The 27,757-nt window shown below is 42.3% G+C and overlaps 1 protein-coding gene, 1 non-coding gene and 1 pseudogene across 7 annotated transcripts in view; 2 read left to right on the forward strand and 1 right to left on the reverse strand.

Moving 5' to 3' along the window:
• MTOR (mechanistic target of rapamycin kinase) overlaps positions 1-27,757 on the reverse strand; it is a 155,640-nt gene that overhangs the window by 105,015 nt on the left and 22,868 nt on the right. For all 6 annotated transcript variants that reach the window (XR_009214909.1, XM_032758905.1, XM_032758906.2 and 3 more), the window contains 12 exons: positions 26,918-27,133; positions 26,358-26,563; positions 22,696-22,818; positions 21,952-22,041; positions 20,993-21,085; positions 19,857-19,991; positions 19,487-19,616; positions 17,234-17,484; positions 4,880-4,966; positions 2,156-2,323; positions 1,553-1,665; positions 1,069-1,231 (listed from right to left, as the gene is read on the reverse strand). Coding sequence is in view for 5 of the 6 variants with exons in the window: in XM_032758905.1 (XP_032614796.1) it covers positions 1,069-1,231; positions 1,553-1,665; positions 2,156-2,323; positions 4,880-4,966; positions 17,234-17,484; positions 19,487-19,616; positions 19,857-19,991; positions 20,993-21,085; positions 21,952-22,041; positions 22,696-22,818; positions 26,358-26,563; positions 26,918-27,133 (1,775 nt within the window). In the remaining variant the exon portion in view is untranslated. The remainder of the gene's footprint in view (positions 1-1,068; positions 1,232-1,552; positions 1,666-2,155; positions 2,324-4,879; positions 4,967-17,233; positions 17,485-19,486; positions 19,617-19,856; positions 19,992-20,992; positions 21,086-21,951; positions 22,042-22,695; positions 22,819-26,357; positions 26,564-26,917; positions 27,134-27,757) is intronic.
• LOC116813955 (U6 spliceosomal RNA) lies at positions 14,826-14,932 on the forward strand. The gene has a single exon (XR_004371076.1). It is a non-coding gene; the product is annotated as a U6 spliceosomal RNA (small nuclear RNA).
• LOC131384245 (large ribosomal subunit protein eL39-like) lies at positions 21,516-21,671 on the forward strand (annotated as a pseudogene).

The raw sequence follows: 27,757 nt of genomic DNA on the forward strand, positions 1-27,757 counted from the left end.
CTCAGAGTAAAAGCCAAAGTACTTACAATGGCCCACAATAGTGATTTGCATATTTTAGTGGGCGTCAGAATCACCTGGACAGCTCATGAAACCAGAGACTGCTGGGCTCCACAGCTAGAGCATCTGATTCAGTAGGTCTTAGGTGAGATGAGGTCTTGCTCTGTTGCCCAGGCTGGAGTGCAATGGCACAATTATGGGGGTCACTGCAGTCTGGAACTCCTGGGCTCAAGCGATCCCTCTGCCTTAGCCTCCTGAGTAGCTGGGACTACAGGCACGTGTCCCTACGCCTGGCTAAGTTTTAAAATTTTTTGTGGAGACAGGGTCTTGCTATGTCTGGAGCTCATCTCCAACTCCTGATCTCAAGCAATCCTCTTGCCTCGGCCTCCCAAGTTGCTGGAATTATGGGTGTGAGTCACTGTGCCTAGCTCAAGAATCTGCATTTCTAACAAGTTCTCAGGTATGTAGATACTGATACTGCTTGTCCAGGAATGATATTTTAGGAGCTCCAGGCCTACAAAATCCAGTCTCTACTATTCTGCCTTATCTCCATCACCTTAACTCCAAGCACTTCCCCATTGCTTGCTCCTCTGAAGTCACACTGCTCTCCTGCTGTGCCCTGAACTCTTTGAGCAAGCTGCCACCTCAACCTTAGCACTTGCTATTTCTTCTCCTTGCATCCAATTCTTTGCAACCGGGCCTTTATTTTATCTAGGTCTCTGCTTGAGTGTCAACTGATCAGAGGTCTTCTCTGTCTACCCTAAATAAAGAGCACTTCTCCCCACTTCAACCCATCACTCTTAAGAAACAAACTGTTTATTTGCTTTGCTTCATCAGGATGGAAGCTCTATGAGGGCAAGGACTTTATTCTGTTTACCGTGTTACCCCTAGAACAGCACTTAGCTCATATAGGTTGCTCAATAAATGTTTGCTGAACACATGAAAAGAAAAAAAGCAAGTAATTCCATGTTCTCTGATGGTGGCTGGCATCAAAGTCTGAGTGGCTCACAGACAAAGTCTTCTTTCCAAATAAGGCAGAAGAGCACCTGTCTGTCCAGACTCCCATCTTACCTTCTTCCCCAGTTGAAAAACAAGTGAAGACAGCGTGTCCATGGCTGTGGAGCGCAGTTCTGGGCTCTGGTCCAGTGTTCGAACAATAGGGTGAATGATCCGGGAGGCATAGTCAGTGAAATCCAGGGACTCCGTCAGGCGGTCCACAGTCTCTAGCGCTGCCCTACAACAATCGCTAACATACAGTAACTGCTAACATACAATCTCCAAGGAAGAGACGTGACTGAGGGTGAGCTTAACAATCAGCACCAAAGGGATGGGAATGAACGGCTTCTAAGGTATTTTGGATGACATGGATCCAATATTTATTCCAATGGGATAGGGACAGTTAAGATTTCCATAAACCTGGGATATTTCTAGACTAAAATAATGTGAGTTGAAATAACAAAAAAAATAGAAAGATGGCCTGGGAACTTAAGAAACGAACATTTTCAACAAAACATTAAAGCTTAATGATTGCTAGTCCCAAAGGGGAGGTGCTCACTTTCGAGATGGCAGTGGAGCTTCAGGGGCATCAAATAACTTAACAATAGGAGGCAGCAGTAAATGCAGGTAGTCATCCAGGTTGGCGCCAAACAGCTGGATTGCAGCCAGTAACTGCAAAAGGGAGCAAAAGCATGGTGATGAATAGTCAGGTCCCAAGTATCTAAGGACACGCAGCGGGTGGTGGTGTAGATAATTCAAAGTTCTGTGGGGACTGGGAAAAGCCTTTATTAAATGGCCTTGAACTATATCCTTTTGGTAGCACTTTCTTCCCCTCATTTTATTTGCTCACATATTACTTTGCTTTCTGTGTGCTTATTTGAATTGATAAGGAACCCGTTGCTGGATAATAAAGAAAATTAGTCTGGGATAAAATATTTGCCAAGATTAATCCATTGAAACAGATACGAAACATAAGGATAATCAAGAGAGAATTGCAGACATTCTGTAAACTGCACACATTGGGTATTAGTATTCTTGGGATTCTGTCTTATGGAATGGGCATCAACCTGTCACTCAGAATGAGGTCTCAGCTTTTAGCTGATTATCCAGGGACTCAGAGGGAAGCAGAAAATCTCTCTGGAGGATGACGTAGGCTACTCACTTTGATAGAGACAATGCGGCCTGGACTGTTGTCATGCATGAAGACACGCAGCATGTGTGGGATCAGCTGGGGCAGGTAGAGCTTAAATTCACCCCCAAGAGCCACCACAATTTGCTCAATGAGAAGAATGATCGTGCTCTGAATTGAGGTGTTCATGACCCAGAATTCCTACAAAGAGAGAAAAGTCAGAGGAGCTGAGTCAGGTCCCTTTCTGCTGATAGGAATCAAGATGGCCAGAAAACCAAAACTGTAGTGAGCATGGTCTGCGCCGAGATCAACTCCTCACTCCCCTCCTCCCACTGGGCCCTTCTTGTGTCCTATGTTGCAGGCATACTGGACAAACTCAATTGCATTTCCCCAGATGCACCAGGCTACCTCAGTCCTCTGGGCTTTTGCTCATGCTGCTTCCTCTGCTTAGAATCCCACTTCTTGCTCAGCTAAGCCCTGTCTGTCTTTCTAGGCCTGGGTCTAGCCTCACTTCTCCCATGCAGGCTTTCTTCTTCTCCTTCCATGATCCACTTGAGTCCTTTGCACTCCCTTTGACAGCGATAGCAGTTGTAAGACTTCCTTTTGCTTTGCCATCCTCCCTCTAGACTGTAGGCTGCTTAAGGACAAAAAACCTCTATCTCTGTATCCCCAGAATCTATCAATCAGAGCATCTGGAATATTCTAGAATGAACAGATGACTAAGTCACTCGAAAAGCTCTGAAGTGGTCCAGGGTGGACTTGGACCTTACTTTGGTATCACCTGATCTCTACCAGAGTCTGACTCCAGAATTACAAATATTTCCTGGCTTTTCTGGATTTAGATTTTGCTATTAATAGATAGCATCTGATATCTGTCCCTTCCCAAAAATCTATCCATCAAGCCTGAACAGTGCCACAAAATGAGCCCCTTTCTACACCCACATGGTTATTTTCCACACAAGTTACTAAAATAAAAACTTGGCCAACTGGCCACAGATCCCGCCTCAGTGCTGCAAAGCAAATTAGTCCAAGCCTCTAACTCCAGGAAAAGATATCATTTCAAATCAACTCAAAAAGACAGCTGCCTACCACCATCTTTAAAAGTTCCGCAGTAGGAGATTTAATGATAATAGAAACCCTACCAATGATAGCAACACATGAATGTTAGTATTCTTGGAGCCTCTAAATAGTTCAAAGTAGAAGTCCATAAAAACAAGGATAACTCCTCAGATGAAAGGCTTTATAAAAAGATATAGTATTTTTATTTAAAAAGGTATCTTAAAAAGCATAATAGTTTAGAAAGTAAAAATTATACGAGAAGATGCTGGTAAAACTTCCTTTCTCTCCACTTGGAGAGAAGTATTCTCTCTGAAAAAGCTGTGTTTTCTAGGTTAAAAGTGTTGCCAAAGAAACACCACAGATTTCACAGCCTCCAGAGTCTGTCTGATGCTCATCCACTTGAACCCCACTCTGCCTTCTTTAGAGAAGGCCAACCTACCTCCCAGCTGCATTATCATCGGCTCCTCACAGGGGCTTCTCTACCTCAAAGATGCCAGGTAGCCTACTGAGGGATGTCAGCTGGATCACTTTCACAAAGACTATTTTCTTCCCAGGCTCGGGGGAGCTCATTAAAATGCCCGAAATCAACAGTCAAAGGAAGAGCCCCCGTTGCACCTTCTCTATCTGGGATGAAATGAAAGCTGCATTTTGCAGGTGTGAGGCTCCCTGCCTCAATTCCCTGTGTTTTGGTCATCAACCTGTTATGACTATAATATGGTCATATCGTATCCTTCTTTAGCCTTCTTGAGGGGATTAAGTCACAGATTACTTCATCCTCCTCCCATGAGGACACTGCTTCTTCCCTTGCCCCTCCTCCCACTAAGACTAGCCATTGGCCTCTTTAGTACTCTGCCTAAATCCTCCTTGTACAGAGGCTTCTGTGCTAAGAGTCAGGGAATAGAGCAGCTTTTAATTATTTATACATGTAGGGAGGTTTTCAGTTCTGAGACCCAGGTGCTGGGAAGTTCCATTTGAAACCAGCCATTTTGATTTTAGTCCTGCTGTGTCCTCCAAACTAACTACAAAGGTCTGGTGTGAAAGAACAGAAATCTTCCAACTCTTTGACGACATGCTATCCCTGCGAAGCAACCTTCCCCGCAGAGACATTTAAATTATATAGAATGCAAGGAAAACTGATATTGCCAATGGGGTGTCTTCTGGCACCTACTTAATGCATGTTATAAAATCCTGGAACCTGAGCCTTTTCTCATGTGCCACTGCAGTCAAAAGGTGATATGTATGGTTTTGGAGGTAGCAGGGTAAAGCATCACCTTGTTCCTTGGTGCCCAACACGTGTCCGTCATATTTAACAGCCCTAAGAAAACCCAGTCCCCAATCCCTTCATGGTTTATGAGTAGTAACAAAGACGGCTTTCATGAAAATAGAAAAGCACCATTGTGATATTAAAGTAAAATTGCTTTGTTGTATGTGAGGCAAATAACCCAAGAGTCTATTTCTGGCAAAACAATTACTTCAGGATTTCTCTTCAGCCTTCATGCCTTGTAGTTTTGTACCTGGGAACCTGGAGCAACAGCCCTTCCTCCCCCTCAAAATCCAGTGGGCTTTGTTCCACTTCCTGTACTAAGACTGCAACAGCTCTACAAAGATCCGTGCAAAAAAGTCTATGTCATTCAAACTTGCTTCTGAGCCTTCCTTGACCCAAACACGGAAGAGGCCAAAGTATTAACTTCTACTCACTCTCATGAGGGTGACTATTTCATCCATATAAGGTCTGATGTGGCTTTTCACAAAGGACACCAACATTCCCAGCTGCTGGAACAAAAACTGAAATGGACAAGAGGTCAACCAGTTGGTATCATGAAGGACATTGAAACCCCAGGCTTACCTTAAGCTCATGTGAACAAATAAAGACAACTATGGAATGGGTTTCCACACTACACTATCTACTGAGAATATATTTCAAAGACCCAAGCTTGGCTAGGTTTGGAGGCTCAGTGCTTTGGGAGGCCAAGGCAGGAGGACTGCTTGAGGCCAAGATTTCAAGAACAGCCTGGGCAACATGGCAAGATCCTGTCTCTACAAAAAATACAAAAAATTAGCTGGGCACTTGCCTGTAGTTCTAGCTACTGGATGCTAAGGTGGGAGAAACGCTTGAACCCAGAAGTTCAAGGCTGTAGTGAGCTATGCACGTGCCACTGCACTCTACAGAGTGCAGGGTGACAGGGTGAGACCCTGTCTCTTAAAAAAAAAAAAAAAAAGACACAAACTTAAATGGTGATAGTGGTGGGGACTCAAAAACAATTGTCAGAGGCTTTTACACACGAGGCGAGCCAGTTACTGCATAGCAGGGGCTTTGTAACCCTCATTTAACCTCCCTGTGCCCAGGCTCTTCCATGGGAAAATGGAGATAATAATACTTACCTCATAGACTTCTAAGGCTTAAATGGGATAATTCATGTCAAGCACTAGAACAGGGTCGTGAATACTGTTCAGTGCTCAATGAATGTCTGTATCATTGAAGGATTCCTGGAATTACTAAACTTAAAAATACACCTGAAAGTTTTTACCAACTGTAAATGTACCTTTTGTTTATTTGACTCTAGTTAATTACCACTTACTTCCTAAAATAAATACAGCTAACTCTTGATTATGGGTATTGTAGCTCATTTATAGTAATTAACTCATTACTTAGGTCTTAATTAATTAACTATGTCTCTGAGAGATTATGAGCCAAAAATAGCAAGCAAACCGGGGTAGGGATAGGATGAGGAGATTCTACTTAAGTCAGTACCTTTTAGGTGTAGGAAGAAAAAACATCCACTAAATAAAGCTGGGGATAAGGAAGGTGTGGGTAAAGAAAATCTCAACTACTTTCCAGGCTAAAGATTTGTCTTTAAGATGTAGGTTTTATTTTGTTATGATCTTCAGGTAGTATTACACGCCAGTAGTAAGTAGCAAATAATATTTGACACCCCTTCCCCCAATTTTTTTTTTTTTGGAGACAGTCTCACTCTGTCACCCAGGCTGGAGTGCAGTGGCACGATCTCGGCTCACTGCAAGCTCCGCCTCCCGGGTTCAAGCCATTCTCCTGCCTCTGCCTCCCGAGTAGCTGGGACTACAGGCGCCTGCCACCATGCCCGGCTAATTTTTTGTTTGTTTGTTTGTTTGTTTGTTTTTAGTAGAGACAGGGTTTCACTGTGTTAGCCAGGATGGTCTCGCTCTCTTGACCTCGTGATTCGCCCGCCTTGACCTCCCAAAGTGCTGGGATTACCGGAGTGAGCCACCGCGCCCGGCCCCCTTCCCCAAATTTTTACAGCTCTCTTTGCCTTTGCTTCTCTCCATTAACAAGGATAATTTAGAAAATGAACATATGTATTTTCACTCCTATTCACATGCAAGTCGGGTAAGTTGGAATAAATAAAAAGCATTACTTAAAAAAAAAAGTGTTATTTCAAACAGTGAGTAATGGACTTATAGTACTCATTACCCAAAGAGGCAAGATCGATAGGACATACAGGATTGGGCTCAAAGAAGAGTTTGAACATATTCTGTAATGATAACTTTGACTTCTAAGGTGATTACAGCCTGGTCTCCATGTGGCACACATTTGACTCAGTAGGCTCATTTCTACCTATCTCCTGGTCCCCACCATCCCCCAAATTGAATCACTACAGTTTTGTAGTGATTCCCTATACAAATATGTATAGTGGTCCCTATACAAATATGTTATTACAGGCCAGGCACGGTGGTTCACGCCTGTAATCCCAGCACTTTGGGAGGCTGAGGCGGGCAGATCACAAGGTCAGGAGTTTGAGACCAGCCTGGCTAACATGGTGAAACCCCATCTCTACTAAAAATACAAAATTTAGCTGGGCATGGTGGCACGTGCCTGTAATCCCAGCTACTCGGGAGGCTGAGGCAGGAGAACTGCTTGAAACCGGAAGGCGGAGGTTGCAGTAAGTCAAGGTCACACCATTGTACTCCAGCCTGGGTGACAGGGTGAGACTCCATCTCAAAAAAAAAAAGTGTTATTACAAAGATCAAGGAGCATAAGACTAAATATAAAGGTTCTTCAGGCAAATTTTTGTTATGCAAAGCCTGAAAGAAAGTAGAAAACCTAAGCTGGAGGAAAACACGCTTATAGAGATGGCAGGGAGGTCAGAGAAAATCGAGAGCAGAAAGAGGAAACAAGCTTCCTGGTCCTTGGTGCCATTTTATTAGGCACGATTAGGGAGCACTTCGGTGGCTTATTCATAAGGAGTAGCTGCCCAAGGGACATGGACAGGCAAGCACCTCAATGCTGAGTAGAGAGCTAGAGGAGCTGCCTCTTCTCCCTTAGCCTTTCACATGCGTTCTCTTTTTCCTTGGAACGTATTTTAAAAGAACACAGTTTTGCTCCTGAAAATATGATGGAGTAGATCTCCTCCCAACCTCCCCCACTATGAAAAGCCTAAAATTAAGTCAAAAAATATAAACATGATTATAAGATTATTAGAACTGAAGTGGCCAGGCGCAGTGGCTCACGCCTGTAATCCAAGCACTTTGGGAGGCCAAGGTAGGCAGATCACCCCGAGCTCAGAAGTTCAAGACCAGCCTGAGCAACATGGCAAAACCTTGTTTCTACCAAAAGTACAAAAAAATATATTAGCTGGGCATAGTGGCATGTGTCTGTAGTCCCAGTTACTTGGAAGGCTGAGGTGGGAGGATCGCTTCAGCCTCAGAGGTGAGGTTACAGTGAACTGAGATCATGCCACTGCGTTCCAGCCTGGGCAACAAAGTGAGACCTTGTTTCAAAAAAAAAAAAAAGAACTAAACTCTCTCACATAAAGCCAGACTTCCAAAGAGCTACATATTAACAGAAATGGTGAGTTAAAAAAAAAAATCTGTCCACTGGTAAAAGGAGATAAAGAAATTTGCCAGTTGTGATGTGGGGTCTAGGCAGAAAAATGCCTCCCCCAAGAGTTCATAATTTCAGGCATCTATTGTACGGGTTTAGGGATTTATTTTCACTAATTGTGTGGCCTGGAAATCTCCAAGCCAAGAAATTAAAGTTCTCCTGGACCACCTGGCAGAAGTAAATGCATATCCTCTCTGGAGAAACGCAAATTTAGAGCAGATTTTCTAGTACTGCTCCAGGGAAAGCCCAGTTGAATATGCTATATGATTCAAAATTATAAAACACGTAAGGAAACAGACCACTACAAGCATGACTTCTCAGAAACAATATACACAATCAGACCCACTAAGAATTTTATATATAATAGAAGTATTTGATAGAAAATTTAGTCTGTTTAAAATGCCTTTAAAAAAGTGGGAATAAGGCTGGGCATGGTGGCTCACGCCTATAATTCCAGCACTTTGGAAGGCTGAGGCAGGTGGATTGCTTGAGGACAGGAGTTCAAGACCAGCCTGGGCAACATGGTAAAACCCTGTCTCTATTAAAAATGCAAAAAAAAACAACAACAACAACAACAATTAGCCAGCGTGGTGGTGCATGCCTGTAGTCCCAGCTACTCAGGAGGCTGAGGCATGAGGATCACTCGAAGCTGGAAAGCGGAGGTTGTAGTTAACCGAGATCGTACCACTGCATTCCAGCCTGGGCAGCAGAGTGAGACTCGATCTCAAAAAAAAAAAAAAAAAAAAAAGAAAAGAAAGAAAAAAAAATAGAAGGGTATAAGGACAAAATTCCAAAAAAGATAATACATGAGAATTTCTCAAGAACTGATAAGATACCAATCCTCACATTCAGGAAGCCCTCCAAGTCTCAAACAGGATAATCAAAAGAAATTCACATCTAGATATATAATAGTAAACACTTCAGGATAACAAAACAATGAGAAGCCACAGAAAAAATATGTAAAAGGGATTCACGATTTCTCAACAGCAACAAAAAGAAGTCAGAAAGTGGGATCGTATCTACAGTTGTAGGAGAACCTAGAATCATATTCTTGGCTAAAAAATAAATTTTTTAATTTAATTTTTAAATCTCCAAATGAAGATTTAAAGAGGGTGAAATAAAGACTTATTCAGATAAGAGCAGTTTATTTCAATGAATGCTCCTAAGAGGAATTTGTCCTATGAAGAAAGAATATGATTCTAGGAGAAAGCTCTAATATGGAAGACAGAGTGACGAGACATGAAATATGTGTGGATGAATATAAACAAACACGACATAAAACGATAATGATGTTTAATAAGATGGAGGAAGGGGGCCAAGGAATGCAGGCAGCCTCTAAAACAAGCTTATCCAACTCCTCCTGCTCTAGAAGGTAGAAAAAGCAAGGAAATCCATTCTCGCCTAGAGCTTCCAGATGGGAACATAGTCCTGTCAACATCTTGATTTTAGCCCAGTGAGACCTCATGTCAGAAATATAACCTAGAGAGCTGTAAGACAAGAAATCTGTGTTAAGCCACTAAATTTGTGGTAATCTGTTATAGCAGCAATAGGAAATAATAAAGAAAGAAAGAAAACTTGGTATAAAGATGGTGACAGAAGCTAGACGTTGCTGGATAGATCTTATTTATAGTTCTAGCTCTGGAACTATGTTAATGTCTTATATAACTAAAATAAAAATTATTATTTTTTCTTTGAGATGGAGTCTTGCTCTGTCGCCCAGGCTGAAGTGCAGTGGTGCAATCTTGGCTCACTGCAACCTCTGTCTCCCGGGTTCAAGCAATTCTTCTGCCTCAGCCTCCTGAGTAGCTGGGACTACAGGCATGCACCACCATGCCCGGCTAATCTTTGTATTTTTAGTAGAGACGGGTTTCATCATGTTGGCCAGGCCGGTCTCAAACTCCTGACTTTGAGTGATCCATCCACCTCGGCCTCCCAAAGTGTTGGGGTTACAGACGTGAGCCACCACGCTCAGCCTAAATTTTTTGTAAACTCAAGGAAATTTCTAAAAATTGAAAATAAACAGAAACAAATGAGTATAACTATAAGCCAAGTTGGCTGCACAATCACTCAAGAATATCATCAAGTGAAAGTCTTAAACTACATTTAGTCATCTTATTGTTAATACTAACATTGGTCATTTTCTATTTACATCTGTAAAAAATATATATATGTATGTAATCTCACTAAAAGAAATCAGAGCTCCTTGGAAATGGCTATGCCCAGGTTTGAGTGAAATATACTTGGTACGCTTGGAGTAATTTTTTTCCTCCAGAAAGCAAGAAAGTCTACTGGGCCATGTAAAAAGGACACAACAGCCAGGGTGATCAGGATAATCTGATTGTGAAAAAGATTAGTGCCTGCAATGAACAGAAATAATATATATACATATATATATAGTATGTATATACATATATATATTCTATATAGAGAGAAATACTCTATATAGAGAGCTCTGATTTCTTTTAGTGAGATTACATACATATATGTATTTTTTTAAACACACAAGTAGTAAATGACCAATATTAGTATTAACAATAAGATGACTAAATGACTTTCACTTGATAGTCCTCTTTGAGTTACTGTGCAACCAACTTGGTTTACAGTATAAATAAAGGTAAATTATATATATATATGTATCTTCATGAGTTCATACTGATACTCCAAAGAATGAGGGTAGGATTGGGAGGTGGGAAGGTGCCTGGGTCGCCTCTGAAAAGCTGTTAGAGGCTTGACTCATTATACTAAAAAATTGATAAATTGATAAATAAAGGGAAAGATTCATGCATTTATTCTGCTTTTCCTACATGATCTACACTTCAAATTACCTCAGTAGTTGATTATATAAAGTTCTTTTTAAAAATTTATTTAAAAACAAAATTTTTTTTTTTGAGACAGAGTCTCACTCTGTCACCCAGGCTGGAGTGCAATGGCCCAATCTCGGCTCACTGCAAGCTCCACCTCCCGGGTTCACGCCATTCTCCTGTCTCAGCCTCCCAAGTAGCTGGGACTACAGGTGCCTGCCACCACGCCTGGCTAATTTTTTTGTATTTTTAGTAGAGACAGGATTTCACTGTGTTAGCCAGGATGGTCTTGATCTCCTGACCTTGTGATCCACCCACCTCGGCCTCGAAAAGTGCTGGGATTACAGGCGTGAGCCACTGCGTCCAGCCTAAAAAAATGTTTTAAATAAAATGAGATGGGATTTTGCTATGCTGCCCAGGTTGGTCTTACAATCCTGGGCTCAAGCAATCCTCTCAAGTCAGCCTCCCAAAGTGCTGATATTACAGCTGTGAGCCACCATGCCCAGCCAAGTTCTTTATTTCTAAAGAACTTTCTAGCTAATAAATCCAGAAGGAACAATCAAATTAGAAAATCACCATTTTGGGGCACATGTTCTCGGGACCTCCTGAGAGATGTGTCATGGAAAAAAAATTTTTTTTAATAAAAATATATATATGTAAGTAAGAAAACCACCATTTTGCAGTCCTTAATCAAATAATAGCTTTAGGAAATAACTACCAATGAATGCTAAAATGATTGGGAAAAAGGCTGATAGGGAACTTTATAACAGATGGATCAGATGACAATATCCGAACCCACTGATTAGCCCTTACATCACTAGCAGCGGGTCATATCAAAAATATCTGTTTACTAAATGTTGAAATAGGAGGTATACAGTATTGTAATCTATGAAGTATCTCTTGTCAAAAGAACAGAACCTGAATCTAATCAAGCCTCTAAATCTAACCAGTTTATAGGAAATTAAGATACTTCGAAGATACAATCAGCCAAATCCAGTATGAGAAACAGGACAAATGACCTGGTTTCTTCTACAAATACATGACTTTTTTTTTTTTTTTTTAAGTAGAGGGAAAAGGTAAATAAGTGGTGAAAGAATTATATACATCAACCAAATGCCAGATGTAGACCTTATATAGATTTTGATTTGAATAAATCAAATTACAATGAATTTTTAAGACAATCAGGGACATCTGAAGAAGGGCTGGTATTAAATAATACTAAGAAATGATTGTTAGCTTTGTAGGTGTCATACTTGTGGTTATATGGAAAAAAGTATGTATTGGTGAAATAATATGATACCTGTAATTTGCTTTAAAATACTGCAGAAATGTACGCACATGTGTCGGGGGGGAAGCCAATGGAGGTAAGAGATAAAACCAAATTGACAAAATGCTAATAATTACCGATGGGTATATGAGAATCTAATATAATAGGTTGTCTACTTTATTCATGATTGAAATAGTCTATTACAAAATGTTAAGAAAAATTAAAGGTGGCCAATGAGTGAAGGCAAAAGATGAAATAAAAAATAAAGGTTCAAACAAATCCAGAAAAAGACAAAAAAGAAAGATAAACTTTGGGAGGCCGAGACAGGTGGATCACTTGTGGTCAGGAGTTTGAGACCAGCCTGGCCAATATGGTGAAATCCTATCTCTACTAAAAATACAAAATTAGCTGGGCATGGTAGCATGCACCTATAATCCCAGCTACCTGGGAAGGTGAGGCAGGAGAATCACTTGAACCCAGGAGGCGGAGGTTGCAGTGAGCCGAGATCACACCATTGCACTCCACCCTGGCAACAAGAGCGATACTCCGTCTCAAAATAAAATAAATAACCCCAATATATCAGCAATCATAATAAATGCAATTGGCCTAGAATGCACTGGTTAAAAGACATTTTTAAATTGGATTAAAAAGATAATCTAGCTATATTTACAAGAGAGCATCCAAAACAAAAAGTCACAAGACAGTTAAAAGTAAAAGAATTGGAAAAGACATACACCTCCAAAAAAAAGCTGGTGTAGCTATATTAACGTTAGGCAAAATAAATTTTAAGGTATTATTAAAGATAAGAAGGATTATTGCATAATGATAAAAGAGTCAACTTACCAGGAAGATATCAGGATTTAAAATTTGCATGCATCTAATAATATAATCTCAAAGATACATAAAACAAGATTGACTAAACTATCAGAAATAAGCCCACCATCGTAAAGGGAGATTTTTGTCTCACTTCTCTCAGTATTGACAGATCAAACAAACAAAAATTAGAAGGACACAAAAGATTTGAACACAATAAGTTCAATCTAATGACTTATGTAAAACCCTGTCCATAATGTTAGCAAATACACAAGTATTCCCAAGGACATAGGAAATATTTATGAAAATCGATCAACCACTAGACCATTAAAGCAGTTCCAGCAAGCATGAAAGAATCATAAACACAATGCAATTAAGTTAGAAATCAATATCAAAAAGAGAAATTAAAAACCCTTTAAGTTTACATATAGAATACCCACTTCTAAATAATTCAAGGGTAAAAGAAGAAATTCTAACACTGGAAAATATTTCTGAACAATAATGAAAATACTACATCATTATTGAGCAATAAAGGAAGAATAAATTACTGATACATGCCACACATGGATGAACCTCAAAAGTTTTAAGTGAAAGAAGCCAGATGCAAAAGACCACATATTCTATGACACCAATTATATGAAATGTCCAGAAAAAGTAAATCTATAGAGATAGAAGCAGATTAGTAGTTGCCCAGGGATGAGGCAGAAACAGAAAATGACTGAAAATGGACAAGAGGTTTTTTGCTGGGGTGATTTAAGTTTTCTAAAATTAGATTATTAGTGATAATTGCATAACTCTGTAAATATATTAAAAATCAATGAGTTTTACGAGATGTAAATTTTATCTCACTTGTAAATAAATAAATAAGTTTTTTATTTTAAATTTTCCCCCCACATATCTTACGGTATGTAAGTTTTAAGAAATTTTGGAAAGCAGTTAATACTTGGAGTGAAATTCATAGCCTTAAGAGATTACATTAGAAAAGAAGATTGACAATGACTTAACATTTTAACACAATTTTTTTAAAAAGCAGAAAAAGGAAAATAATAATAGATCAACAAGTCAAAAGTTGGTTCTTTTTTTTTTTTTTTGAGACAGAATCTTGCTCTGCCACCCAGGCTAGAGTGCAATGGCGCAATCTCAGCTCACTGTAACCTCCACCTCCCAGGTTCAAGCGATTCTCCCGCCTCAGCCTTTTGAGTAGCTGGGATTACAAGCATGCGCCACCATGCCCGACTAATTTTTGTATTTTTAATAGAGATGGAGTTTCTCCATGTTGGCCAGGCTGGAGTTGAACTCTGAACCTCAGATGATCCACCCGCCTCGGCCTCCCAAAGTGCTAGGATTATAGGCATGAGCCACCGCACCTGGCCAATAGTTGCTTCTTTGAAAAATGCTTTGACAAATCTCTAGTAGAAAATTAAAACATAATCCACTCAGTTCTGGGGCATAAAAAAAGATCTTAAAACAATTAAAATGTAAGAGAACGGTGTGAACAATTTCAGGTCAACAAGTTTTATCACTTAGATAAAATGAACAGCTTCCTAAAAAAAAGTAGCCAAAACTGCTTCAAGTAGATACAGAAAAGCTAAACAGATCTTTGAGCCCATAGTTAAGAAAGAGAAAATTACAGACCAATTCAATCAAGAACACAGATGCAAAAATTCTAAGTTGAACTGACATAAGATCACAATTTAAAAATACATTATAACCAAGGTGGTTTTAATATAAGAATGCCCGCATTCTTACATTAGAACACATTATCAGTGTGATTCAACATATTTAACACATTAAAAGAGAAAAACCATATGATTATTACAGACTAAAGAATTCAATATCCATTCATAAAAAAACTCTTTAGTATTCTCTTTATATGAGAATATTTGACCTTTATAAAGCTATCTAGTGCTCATTTTGGCAGCACATATACTAGCATTGGAACAATCTACAGAAGATTAGCATAGCCCATATGCAAGGATAACAGGCAAATTTGTGAAGCATTCTGTATGTTTTAAAAAATAAAAATAAAATAAAAAGATATCTACCAAAAAGCTACAACAAACATTATACTTCATGGTGAAATCTTAACAGCAGTCCTATTAAAATCAGGAGCAAGGTTATAGATTTCCACTATCACTGCATCTAATTAACATGGAGTAAGGCCAGGTGCAGTGGCTCACTCCTGCAATTCCAGTGCTTTGGGAGGCCAAGGTGGGCAGATGGCTTGAGCCCAGGAGTTTGATACCAGCCTGGGCAACATGGCTAAACCCAAAAGATCAGCTGGGTGTGGTTGTAAATGCCTGTAGTCCCAGCTACTCAGGAGGCTGAGGTGGAAGGATCATTTGAGCCCGGGAGGTGGAGGTTGCAGTGAGCCCGTATCACCTACTGCAACCTGTGTCACCAGCTTGGGCGACAGAGCAAGACCCTATCTTAAAAACCAAAAACATGGTAGTAGAGGTCTTATTACTTTTTTATTACTTATTACTTTTCATTACTGTGTCACTAAGCGGTTTACAGGATTAAAACTAAAAAACAGAACGTCCTTTTTTTATTTTTCTTCCCCACCCCCACCCACCAGACTATATAATTATATAGAGCAAAAACCTGAGAGAATTTACAGGTAAATTATTAGAGTTAATAAGAATTCCGGCCGGGCGTGGTGGCTCATGCCTGTAATCCCAGCACTTTGGGAGGCTGAGGCAGTTGGATCACCTGAGGTTAGGAGCTCAAGACCAGCCTGGCAAACATGGTGAAACCCTGTCCCTACTAAAAATACAAAAATTAGCCAGGCATGGTGGTGCACCCCTGTAATCCCAGCTACTCAAGAGGCTGAGGGAGGAGAATTGCTTGAACCTGGGTGGCAGAGGCTGCAGTGAACTGAGATCATACCACTGCACTCCAGCCTGGGCAACAGAGTGAGACTTCGTCTCAAAAAAAAAAAAAAAAAGGATTCAATCAGGTTGATAGTTATAAATACAATAGAAACAAATAAACGGTATGTCTATACTCCAGACACAAAGTCAGGAAACAAAGTCAGGAAACATAATTTCTAAAAACATGCTATCTCCTCTAAATGTAGATCATGTTGACAATATGATCAGCGGGAAAAGTAACTAATTGAGGTATCTTTTAAACATAGTACTCTGACTGTACACCCTTAGTAGAGTGTATTCTAAGAATAACAGGAATTACAAATCTATTCTGAACTTTACTCAGATCTGTGGTTGGTAGTAGTATGCACATATAATCTTAGAACCATTTTGCATATTCTGTGGTTTAGAGAAAGACACAAGAAACAGCAAGAGTGAGAGGTGGGGGAGGAGAAAATTCCTCTTTACAGAAAAATGCTGCCAGCTAATAAAATGGAGAAGGAATAACAAAATTAGAAAGTCATCACTTTGCAACCACCAGTGTGATAATCAATTCAAGTGAGGATTATCAATGGATGCTAAAGTCACTGGATGGAAGGTAGCTGAGGAACAGGATAGCCATGGAGTCTCAAAGTGTCACCCCACAGATTACTCACTAATGGCAAAGGAAAACAGATAAGTTTACAATGGAGAGATCGGATAAACACCCACTGGGCGGCATGCTCCCACTGAGGATCAACAGTAATGGGACCAACTGGTGGCAGTATGAGATCCAGTAAGAAGCATGCAACTTCACCTGTGTAGTATTTTCACTAAAAGTGTTACGACTTAAATCTTGTCATGAAGGAGCAACCAGAAATCCAGACTGATTTTGTATTTGTGGGGCATCTACAACCGGACTGAACTCTAGATTACTGAGAATGACAATGCTTTTCCTCCCCCAGGCTATTCATCTTCTAGTCATCTTTTTCTTGAGACAGGGTCTCACTCTGTCGTCCAAGCTGGAACACAGTGGCTCGATCTCAGCTCACTGCAACCTCCGCCTCCCAGGTTCAAGCGATTCTCCTGTCTTAGCCTCCCGAGTAGCTGGGATTATATGCGTGCATCGCCATGCACGGCTAATTTTTGTATTTTTAGTAGAGACGGGGTTTCATCAAGTTGGCCAGGCTGGTCTCAAACTCCTGACCTCGGGTGATCCGCACACCTCGGCTTCCCAAAGTGCTAGGATTATAGGTGTGAGCCACTGCACCTGGCCCTTTTAGCCATCTAAGCCAGGATACTGGAGTGAGCCGATTGTACACTTTACATGTTGGGAGTTAAGGGGGAGGAAGGCATTAGGCTCAAGAGCACACAGAATGCATAATTAAGAAGCTGAAGCACAAATGGATCTGTGCATGTGTGATGCAGAGGAGAAAGAGAAGGATTGGGGTTTAAGGTACTTACTTCCCGGATGGCCCCATCACAGACTCGAATGACATTAAGGAACGTGGGCATGACCTGGGGCAGGAACTGCACACATTTGAGTCCCAGGGACTTGAAGATGAAGGTGATGGCCTGGACAACCATGGTGTGATGATGAGAGAGTGACTGGTCTCGGAAGATCCGCATCAGGGCCACCATGGACACAGCTGGGTAGAACTCATCCAGAGGCAAGTTTCCCATGTTGACCAGCATTTCACTAGTGCTATAGTCAGCTAGGACAAAATAACAGAGAGTGTTAGAGCTACACATGACATGACGTGACTTCAGGCAGAGCATGGTTAATAACAAACAACCTCCTAACAGACATTAGCATTCATATCTTTCTTCCTAGTATGTTCTAACACTGTTGGGAATTCAAGGTCTATTAGGAACCAATGAATAGCCTCTCACCATTAAGGAGTAAACCGTTTTTGGCTTTTCTATTACTCAAACCACAAAAGCCTAAAACAGTACATGATGGGTTGGTTTTCTCTAAATTGCTCTGTTTAATTTACCTTCTTACCGTTTACAACTTCATAACTGAAACCATCAATAAAAATAATTACTCCCCCAAAATAAAGTAAAGGGAATTAAATTAGGCAAACATCTGTTCAGCAGCTCATTGGTTCCCCTAGGGGATTCAGACAGGTTGGCAGGCAAATACTACCTACCTGACTTGAACAATAAGGACCTCAAGGACTCTGATGGTGGCGGAGGGGGCAGCGGCAAGGGAGGGAGGTATACTAACATCAAGAGTGCAGCAAGGAGGGTAAGAACTAAACAGATGAAGAGCTGGGCTGACTGGTGCCATGAATAAGGAAGAACACCAGGAGCAGCATGGCTCAGGCCCTGCTCTCAAAAGCTATGGGGCTGACAGAATAACATCACAGGCATGTCTCTCTAATACCAGAAGAGGAAGAAATCTGAAGCAACATGACCCCATCTAGAGAGTTCAGAAACAATTTATTTTGGGGTAATAACATTTTCCTGGAATAGTTGGGAGAACCAATGTTAACTTTCAATGTCAGAAATAGGCCTGCCCTGAGGGAATATGGGTTAAGTCTAGAAAACCCTCCTGCAACCCCATACTCCACCCCCATTCACTCAGGCTACTTGTCAAAAGGCAACGGGCTATACAAAAAGTATCGAGGTGTGGTGGCACACGCCTGTAGTCCCAGCTACTTGAGGGGCTGAAGCAGGAGGATCACTTGAGCCCAGGAGGTCGAGGCTACATCACACCACTGTACTTCAGCCTGGGTGACAAAGTGAGACCCTGTCTCCAAAAAAATAAAATTAAGATAAAATAAAAACAATAAAAGGCAATGGGCAACAGACCACCAGAAATGATTCCACCTGTCTAACTGGAACCTTGCACTCATTGACCAACCTCTCCCTATTCCCCCTCCCTGAGTCAATTAAAAATAAAATAAAACTTAAAAAAAAAAAAAGGGCATCCAGGCACAGTGGCTCATGCCTGTAATCCCAGCATTTTGGGAAGCTGAAGTGGGCGGATCACTTGAGGTCAGGAGTTTGAGAACAGCCAGGCCAACATGGCAAAACCCTCCCCTACTAAAAATGCAAAAATTAGCCAGGTATGGTGGTGTGCACCTGTAGTCCCAGTTACTTGGGAGACTGAGACAGAAGAATTGCTTGAACCCGGGAGGCAGAGGTTGCAGTGCTGTATTCCAGCCTGGGCAACAGAGTAAGACTCTCCGTCTCAAAAACAAACAAACAAAAAAAGGCAATGCAGCTCTTGGGCCAAACCATTTCATGGAAAAAAGAGCCCCAAATTTCTGATTGCTGCTAGTTTTCCCTATGGCCCTGAGCCTTGCCTCTGATTTCCCTATCAATTAAAACAGGGAGAATCAATTCTATCCTCTTCTTCTGTAGATACCATGGGAATGAGAACCATCAAAGAGGCACTGAGAAAGAATGAGAGATAGATAGAGGTGATGGGGTGATAATGTGTATCTCTTGCATTGGCATCAAAAAGCAGACAGACTTGGCATGTCAACCCTTGACAAAGAATATAGACAGATATGAGGACTCTGGCCACAATGGGAAGCAGCAACCCTTCTGGGATTCAAGAAGAAACTACTGACTTTTCATTCAAAAGTTACATGAGCCAATATCCTATAATTTCTCAGTAATCCAGCTCCAGACTTTCTAAACACAACCAGCAAGGGCTCTGTGAGTGAGAACTTGGCAAGTCTTTCATGGCTACCCCCAACTTACAGGAATCCTGACTTGACTTGGATTCTGACAGGCTGACAGCAGAGGCATCCCGGGACTGGTCTATCATGCCAATGTTCACTTTGTGCTTGTAAGGATCCAAAGCCCCTAAAAGCCCTAACACACGGATGGCCTGGGTGGGAAAGGGGAGGGAAAAAAGAAAACATTCATCACAACATGATTACAACAAGTATCACGGATACTCCTCTCAGGTTACATAATTCCCAATTCATACCCAAATGACCAGCTACATGAACAAAATGGAGAGGGACAGGAAGTCTGACACTGTCAGAGCATGTTAATGCTGCAACCTTCTCTCTCTTGCCATCCTCCCAGCAAAGTCTTTAAAGACCAAGTTTGCCACGTCCCCTACCTCTCTGCGTGTACCCTGGTTCTGCTCAGTCTTCAGAAAATTCAGTAGCACCTCAAGCAAAGTAGGGTACTTCCTGTAGGGCTCTACTACATAGCCAGTGCTGGCCACCAACTGTCCCAGGGTCCACAGAGCCACCTGGAAAGGCATAAGAACACATGACTCATTGAGCCAGTATGAGAGAAAAGAAAGCATAGTTGAACTCTTTGTATAATGATTGTAATGAAGTGTTAGAGGCTGTAAGAAGAAAAGAGGTTTCTGGTTAAGACACTAACCATAAGCAGAAATCCCAAGAGGGCATAAAACCAAGGATGATCAAGCACACAAACCTCCAACAATCACTGGATCAAGAGACAAAGAAAATTCCCACCTTTCTCAAAGAAAACACATCATTCTTCCATATCCCAGATGACTAACGGGAGATTCAAAAGGAAATTAAGATTTTTTATTGTTGTTGAGACAGGGTCTCACTGGAGACTGGAGTGCAGTGGTGTGATAACAGTTCACTGCGGCCTTAATCTCCTGGAGTCAAGTGATCTTCCCATCTTAGCCTCCTGAGTAGCTGGGACTACAGGCACATGCCACCATGCCCAGCTATTTTTTTTAGTAGAGACAAAGTCTCATCATGCCCACGCTGCTCTCGCTCTGGAGCTCAAGCAATCTTCCTGCCTCGGCCTCCCAAAGTGCTAGAATTACAGGTGTGAGCTGCCATGCCCGGAAATAAATTAAGACTGTTCTTAATGTTAGTCTAGTCATCTAATAGCCTCAAAATTGGGAAAGCAGAACCAGGGCTGGGCAAGGATGAGCTAAACCTCTGTTCACTCACAGGCAGTGGCCCAGGCTTTCTTTTTCCCTCTGAGAGCTAGGGCTCTGATAATTGACCTGCATTTTCTTTTGTATAGACAAAATGGCACTAGTCAGCCCTGATACTTACTGAAACTGACTCTGGGTCAGGACAACAGGTAACTCTGGTTTCAAATCTTTCTAACTTTTACTCATTCAACAAATATTTTTGAGCACCTACTATGTGTCACACTCTGTTCTAGGCACTGGGTGAGGACACTAAGGTGAATAAAGAGAAGCAAGGTCCCCGGACTCATGGGGTCTGTCTTGCTCAATCAGGAAGCAGTAATACTCACCTGCCTTTTGGCCAACAAAGAGGAATCCTGGAGCATGTCCATGATGATAATAAAAAGTTCATCAACCCATTTCCTCATTTCCAGGCCACTAACCTGCAAAATCAAAAAGAGGGTGGCAGAAAGGGTTAGAAATTCTGGCATTAAAAAGTATTTTGGAGGCCGGGCATGGTGGCCCATGCCTGTAATCCCAGCACTTTGGGAGGCTGAGGAGGGCAGATCACCTGACATCAGGAGCTCCAGACCAGCCTAGCCAACATGGTGAAACCCCATCTCTACTAAAAATACAAGAATTAGCCAGGTGTGGTGGTGCACACCTGTAATCCCAGCTACTTGGGAGGGTGAGGCACGAGAATCACTTGAACCCAGGAGATGGAGGTTGCAGTGAGCCGAGATCGCGCCACTGCACTCCAGCCTGGACAAAGTGAAACGGTCTCAAAAACAAATAAATAAAATTAAAAAAAAAAAAAAAGCCCTCTCTTCCTTTCTCCATCATCATGGTGTGTGCTTGACTCTGATTCTCGCCATGTCTTCTCACAAGACTCTCAGAATGAAGCAATTCCTGGCCAAGAAACAAAAGTAAAATCGTCCCATTCCCCAGTGGATTCGGATGAAAACTGGTAATACAACCAGGTACAACTCCAAAAAAAGACATTGGAGAAGAACCAAGATGGGTCTATAAAGAATTGCACATGAGATGGCACACATATTTATGCTGTCTGAAGGTCACAATAATATTACCATATCAAGCTGAAAATGTCACCACTATCTGGAGAGTTGGACATGTTTTATTGAGAATATATTATTTCTCTCTGAATCTGTTATGAACGCGTTGGTTGGCTGGGTTCCGTAATAAATATGTGAGACCTTTCATTTAAAAAAAAAAATAGATTTTGACTTCCTTAGAGGTGAGTTTCTTTTCCACCCTATCTCCACTATGGAAAAAGTAGCTGACCCTTTACCTGTGCCAATTCTCCTATTGTTGCCAGGACATTATTGATCACACCTGGGTTTGGATCAGGGTCTGGATCTTTCAGTTTCAAAATTAATGCCTAGAAAAAGAAGTTATGAGAAAATGAATGCAGGTTAGACTCTACTAGAAACCTTTCTTTTATGTCAGTAAAATTCACCCAAGAGACCATCTCAGTCATAAAGAAATTCCTTCTAGGCTTTATGAATCCAAGATTTCTCTGGAATGTAAATTCTCAAACTTTTCTCCATATGAAGCATAAGTCTGACATGTGAGAGAGCTGGGAAGCACTATAATGTGAAAGTATTTCTCATGTCTCCTCTAAACTGCGTCTCAGTGATTGTTCATCCAGATTAACATACATTATAAAGGACTTGACATGACTCTAATGTGTTGAGATTTGAAGGTTGTTTCAGATTTTCAAGCTCATTTTTTCCTCATTTTGGGCGAGCTATTTTATGCTACTATCTACCTACTTCTCCTTTCCAAACACCTGTGATGATGTCCTGAAGCATTATCTCTTACCTCTTATAAGGACAGCACTTTCCTGCGACTGATGAGATTCTTGGTATTCTTTAACTGAAAATGCCTGATATGGCCCTTTGGTCTCCAAGCATGAGAGCAAAGAAATCATCTACTTTGTTCAATGTACTAGTGAGCACTGAAACACTCCCATCTCCCCATGTGAGCTGATGACAATGCACAGAGAAAGCACCAGCCTCTCGGTTTGTGTTACCTTCAGAATAGGCTCCATGTAGGGGCGGATGAGTCGGGGGGCATTGGAGACCAGGTGCCCCAGCATGCGGGCACTCTGCTCTTTGATTCTTCCAATCCCACTATGCTCCAACTCTGTCAAAATCTGTAGGGAAGAAAGGCTCATATGTTCTCTATGGCAGAAGACATTCTAGAGAGAGACTGTGTCCAACAGAAAAAGTGGCTGGGAACTGGGGGAAAAACCCAGACCTCCACGACAGATGAAGTAGCTGCTAGATACTCAATGAGCAACAGACATTTCTGCAACAGGCAGAACAGCCTTAGATACAGCTGCGACAGGAAGAAAAACTATTCGAAAACCTGCTCCCTTTCCTTTTATCACAGCACTCCAATGTCCCATGGTCCTCTCTAAAGCAGAGCTTTAAACAATGTAGCACAGCCAGAGAAGACTGAGAAAACCAACAGGGAGAGCTGTGAGTAGGGTTCTATAAAAATGAGGAAAGAAGGTAGGGCCCCTTGGGAGAAAAATCTTTGTCCAGACAGCAAATTACTAAGGACTACAAATAATGGCAAAGGAATCAAAGAACAGTTAGAACAGCTATGATGCCAAGAGAAGTATTGATACTCTGTAGCTGTTTGGGGCACATCTAGATAAACCTCAATAGGTGGGGATCACACTGGCAGGATCCCCTGAAGCCTTACTGACCGGAGATAACACGTTGGTTCTAACTGACATCCTCAGGACACAAGCAAATCAGCACATCATGCTCATGGTGACATAGACAGCATAATATAGACAGATTTCTGGATAAAGCTGCCAGAAGGAAATCAATGAGCAGTGAGAAAAGCAGATGTCACAGAGCTCAGGTTAACTCAGCTACCCAGAGAAGTCTACAATTTAACATTACATTTTGTCTTAGGTTACTGACTTAATAACCTGATTTTCTGGATTCCCTTGGTAGCCTGTTTTCCCCAGTCATAGCAGACCACAGGGAAAAGAAATGAAGGGGATACTGAGAATAGACCTGCAGCACCAAGAAGACATGGCTAACTGCAAGGAAATGTGCCTCACGGAGCAGAGCCCAACTATCTGCAGCAGTGCGGTGCCAATCCAAAGAACCCCAGGTTCACTTCCAGAGCCCAAGAGCCTCACTGCATCCTAATAACAATAACCAATGCCTACCCTGATGACCAAGACCGCAAGAAAGGCCAAAGTCAGCCAGGCACAGTGGCTCATGCCTGTAATCCCAGCACTTTGGGAGGCTGAGGCAGGTGGATTGCTTGAGCCCAAGAGGCAGAGGTTGCAGTGAGATGAGATCCCACCATTGCACTCTAACCTTGGTGACAGAGTGAGATTCTGTCTCAAAACAAAACACCAAAGCCTTTATCAAGGCATGAAAATGTACAACTCAATTTGGAAAAATCTATATCAAAGTTTAAAAACAAAAAAGAGTAATTTTAAAGTTTCAAGGTCTAAATTCAGTACATAAATTCATTCAAAGGAGCTTCACACTCTGCAATACTGAAAAAATGAGATGGCCTGATAGCTTAATATCAGCTTTAAGAAGATTAGAGCCAGCTGGGCGAGGTGGCTCACACCTGTAATCCCAGCACTTTGGGAGGCCGAAGCGGGCAGATCACAAGGTCAAGAGATCGAGACCAGCCTGGCCAACATGGAGAAACTCCGTCTCTACTAAAAATACAAAAATTAGCTGGGCGTGGTGGTAGGCGCCTGTAGTCCCAGCTACTCAGGAGGCAGAGGCAGGAGAATCGCTTGAACCTGGGAGGTGGAGGTTGCAGTGAGCCAAGATCGCACTACTGCACTTCAGCCTGGTGACAAAGCGAGACTGCGTCTCAAAACAAAAAAGAAAGAAGACTGGAGCCACGCCTGGCTCGTTGACTGCTATATTCCCAGTGCCCAGCAGAACCTGGAACATAGCATGTGGTCAAAAAGTCTGCTGACAGAATGAACATATTGATATTCTCATTAGGAGATATTTCTTATTTTTTCCTTTTTTTTTTTTTTTCTGAGATAGGGTCTCACTCTGCCACGCAGCCTGGGGTGCAGTGGCACAATCATGGCTCACTGCATCCACAACTTACCAGGCTCAAGTGATCCTCCCACCTCAGCCTCCTGAATATGCACCACTACACCCAGCTAACTTTTGTATATTTTGTAGAGACGTGGTTTGTCATGTTCCCCAGGCTGGTCTTGTCAAACTCTTGGGCTCATGTGATCCGCCTGCCTTGGCCTCCCAATGTGCTGGGATAACAGACATGAGACACTGCACTCAGCCATTTAGGAGATATTTCTATGCCAAATTAATTTAGCATGATTTGAGCTGGCAGGCTCAACAGTGATTTCATATTTTTTTTTTTTTTTTGGAGACAGAGTCTCGCTCTGTCGCCAGGCTGGAGTGCAGTGGCGTACTCTCAGCTCACTGTAACCTTCATCTCCTGGGTTCAAGCAATTCTCCCTGCACCAGCCTCCAGAGTAGCTGGTATTACAGACGCCTGCCACCATGCCTGGCTACTTTTTTTTAATTTTTAATAGAGACGGGGTTTCACCATGTTGGCCAGGCTGGTCTTGAACTCCTGACCCCAGGTGATCTGGAAACCTCGGCCTCCCAAAGTGCTGGGATTACAGGCGTGAGCCACCATGCCCGGCCTTCAACAATGATTTCTATTCCTTCCTATAACTGAAGAATTTTTTTAAGACTTAAAATGACAGGCACGTCTAACGCAGGCCAGCAGTTAAATAAATCATTACGCTAAAAATAGAAGTGCCAACATAAGTACAACTTCCTAATTTGTTGACTGATGATATAATTTACAGCCACTTTATAACAAATTGTGAACAAACAACATTTCTCTAGAGTGAGTTACGTATATTAATGATTTTCTATGTTTAAGTTCCTTATATACAGTGTTTACTTCAAAACAAACCATGAGGGAGGGTCAGGAAGCAGACACTGAGCAATGGGGACAGGAAGTGAGTGGGTGAGCAACATAGAGACCCAGAAGAGGCAGGTGGAAATAACTTCACCAGGCAGGACTGGACCATGTATTGCTCACCAGGAGGTCACAGAACTTACTCAGGTAGGTGAAGACAAAGACTGAGGAGCCATGTCTCCAGGGGAATTCTATCTTAGGCTACAGACCAAGCAGCTGAGCTTGGCATTCTCATATTATTTAAGAATGAAAGCCAGGATCACAGACTGGGGCAATGACTATTAGAACAAACGGTGGAAATGGTCTCACATTGGTTATTTTTGTGAAGAAAAATGGCCTCCGTGCTTGACCTGGCACCAGCAAGAAAAGCAGGAGAATTGAAGGATAGGGAGGTGTTGGGAAGTCTGACACCATCTGCAGCAGATCAATCCAGCAAGCAAAGAGGGCCAAGAAATGGGATCACTGGCGACTTGCCAGGAAAAAGAAAGAGCTGCATGAGAGGACTCTGAACCACCTTGGAGTCATATTGACAAAGGGCTCATGAGGTGATGAGCACTGGAACTGCCATTATAAAGCCAGGGAAACGTTTGGACCCTTGCAGACAAATGTGGCTTTTACCAGGTACCTCAATCTTTCTCCCCCATCCTTGTCCTCAACTCCGTTTCCTCAAGCAGCTCTCACAGTGAGAGTCCTGTCTTCCCTGCCTGTGGGTCTGGCCATCACCTCAGTTACCTGGATGAGCATCTTGCGCAGGAAAGGCATGACAAAGGCAGGGTTCATGCTACTGAGTCGGCCCACAGTGCAGATGGCCAGCTCCCGGATCTCAAACACCTGGTCATTCAGAGCCACAAACAAAGCCTGCAAGTTCTCCGCCTGGGCCAGGTGTGCATCAAAGCGCTCGTCCAGGGACGCCAAGACACAATAGCGAATGTCAGGGTCTGCAAGAGCAATGGAGCCTTTGAACATTTCTTCATGACCCCATCACTCCAGCCCTTCCCAGCTTCTACCTCCACTGCCATCAGCGAAGTGGGAAGATTCCAGATGCTTTTTCTCATCTAACCTCTGTCATTCTTTTCTCTACTCACAGGAGTAAAAGACAAAAGAATTAAAGGTAGATTATCTTAAACCAAAGGCTACAGTAGCCACACCTAACACGCCTTGGCAGAGAAATAGCTGAATATCAGCTTGTTGAGGCCAAAGAACTCTAGAGAGGCCATGTAATGAAACTGGCTACTCCCAACTGCCTTAAGCTCCTTAACTCCCCTAGATTCCTTCTGTCTGGGAAGCCTTACCAGGATCTGTTATCCCAACCACGAGCAGTTTGCTAAGCACATCTGCCACCACTTGCACCGCGGTCTGGCTAACCACATGAGCATGGCCACTGATGAGGTGGATGGAAGGTGTGAGCAGGCGGGAGCAGGTGCGGGCAGCCTCCATGCGGATCTCCTTGTGCTCACTGTTCAGGAAATGATCCGCACAGTGACGAACAAATTGGGTCAGAGAGTGGCCTGGATAGAAAGGCAGAGGGAAAACAGAATAAACACTGCTGCTGTAGACAGGTAGGTCTGCAGCTTGCTAGCTGAATTTTCCATTTTGAGGCTACTAATTCTACTTTCAACCAGACATTGATCAATACGATACTGACCCAGAACTCTCTTATTTCCAGTTTTTCGTGTTTTGAGATGGAGTCTTGCTCTGTCGCCCAGGCTGGAGTGCAGTGGCGCGATCTCCACTCGCTGCATGCTCCGCCTCCTGGGTTCACACCATTCTCCTGCCTCAACCTCCCGAGTAGCTGGGACTACAGGCGTCCACCACCACGCCCAGCTAATTTTTTTTTTTTTTGTATTTTTATTAGAGACAGAGTTTCACCATGCTGAAACTCGATGGTCTCAATCTCCTGACCTTGTGATCCGCCCGCCTCGGCCTCCCAAAGTGCTGGGATTACAGGCATGAGCCACCATGCCAGGCCTGACCCAGAACTCTTAAAGGGTAACAAGGGGGCTTTCAATCAGCAGAAAGGCAAAAGGGGGTGGTGAAGGAGCAGAGAGACAGATAAAAGGTATCCCCCAATCCTAGCCTTTTTATATTCCCTTTAAATAATAAATTATTTTGTTTTATTCCAACTCAACCCC

The sequence above is a fragment of the Hylobates moloch genome, unplaced genomic scaffold (genome assembly GCF_009828535.3).
Source record: "Hylobates moloch isolate HMO894 unplaced genomic scaffold, HMol_V3 SCAFFOLD_9, whole genome shotgun sequence".
NCBI classification, from domain to species: domain Eukaryota; kingdom Metazoa; phylum Chordata; class Mammalia; order Primates; family Hylobatidae; genus Hylobates; species Hylobates moloch.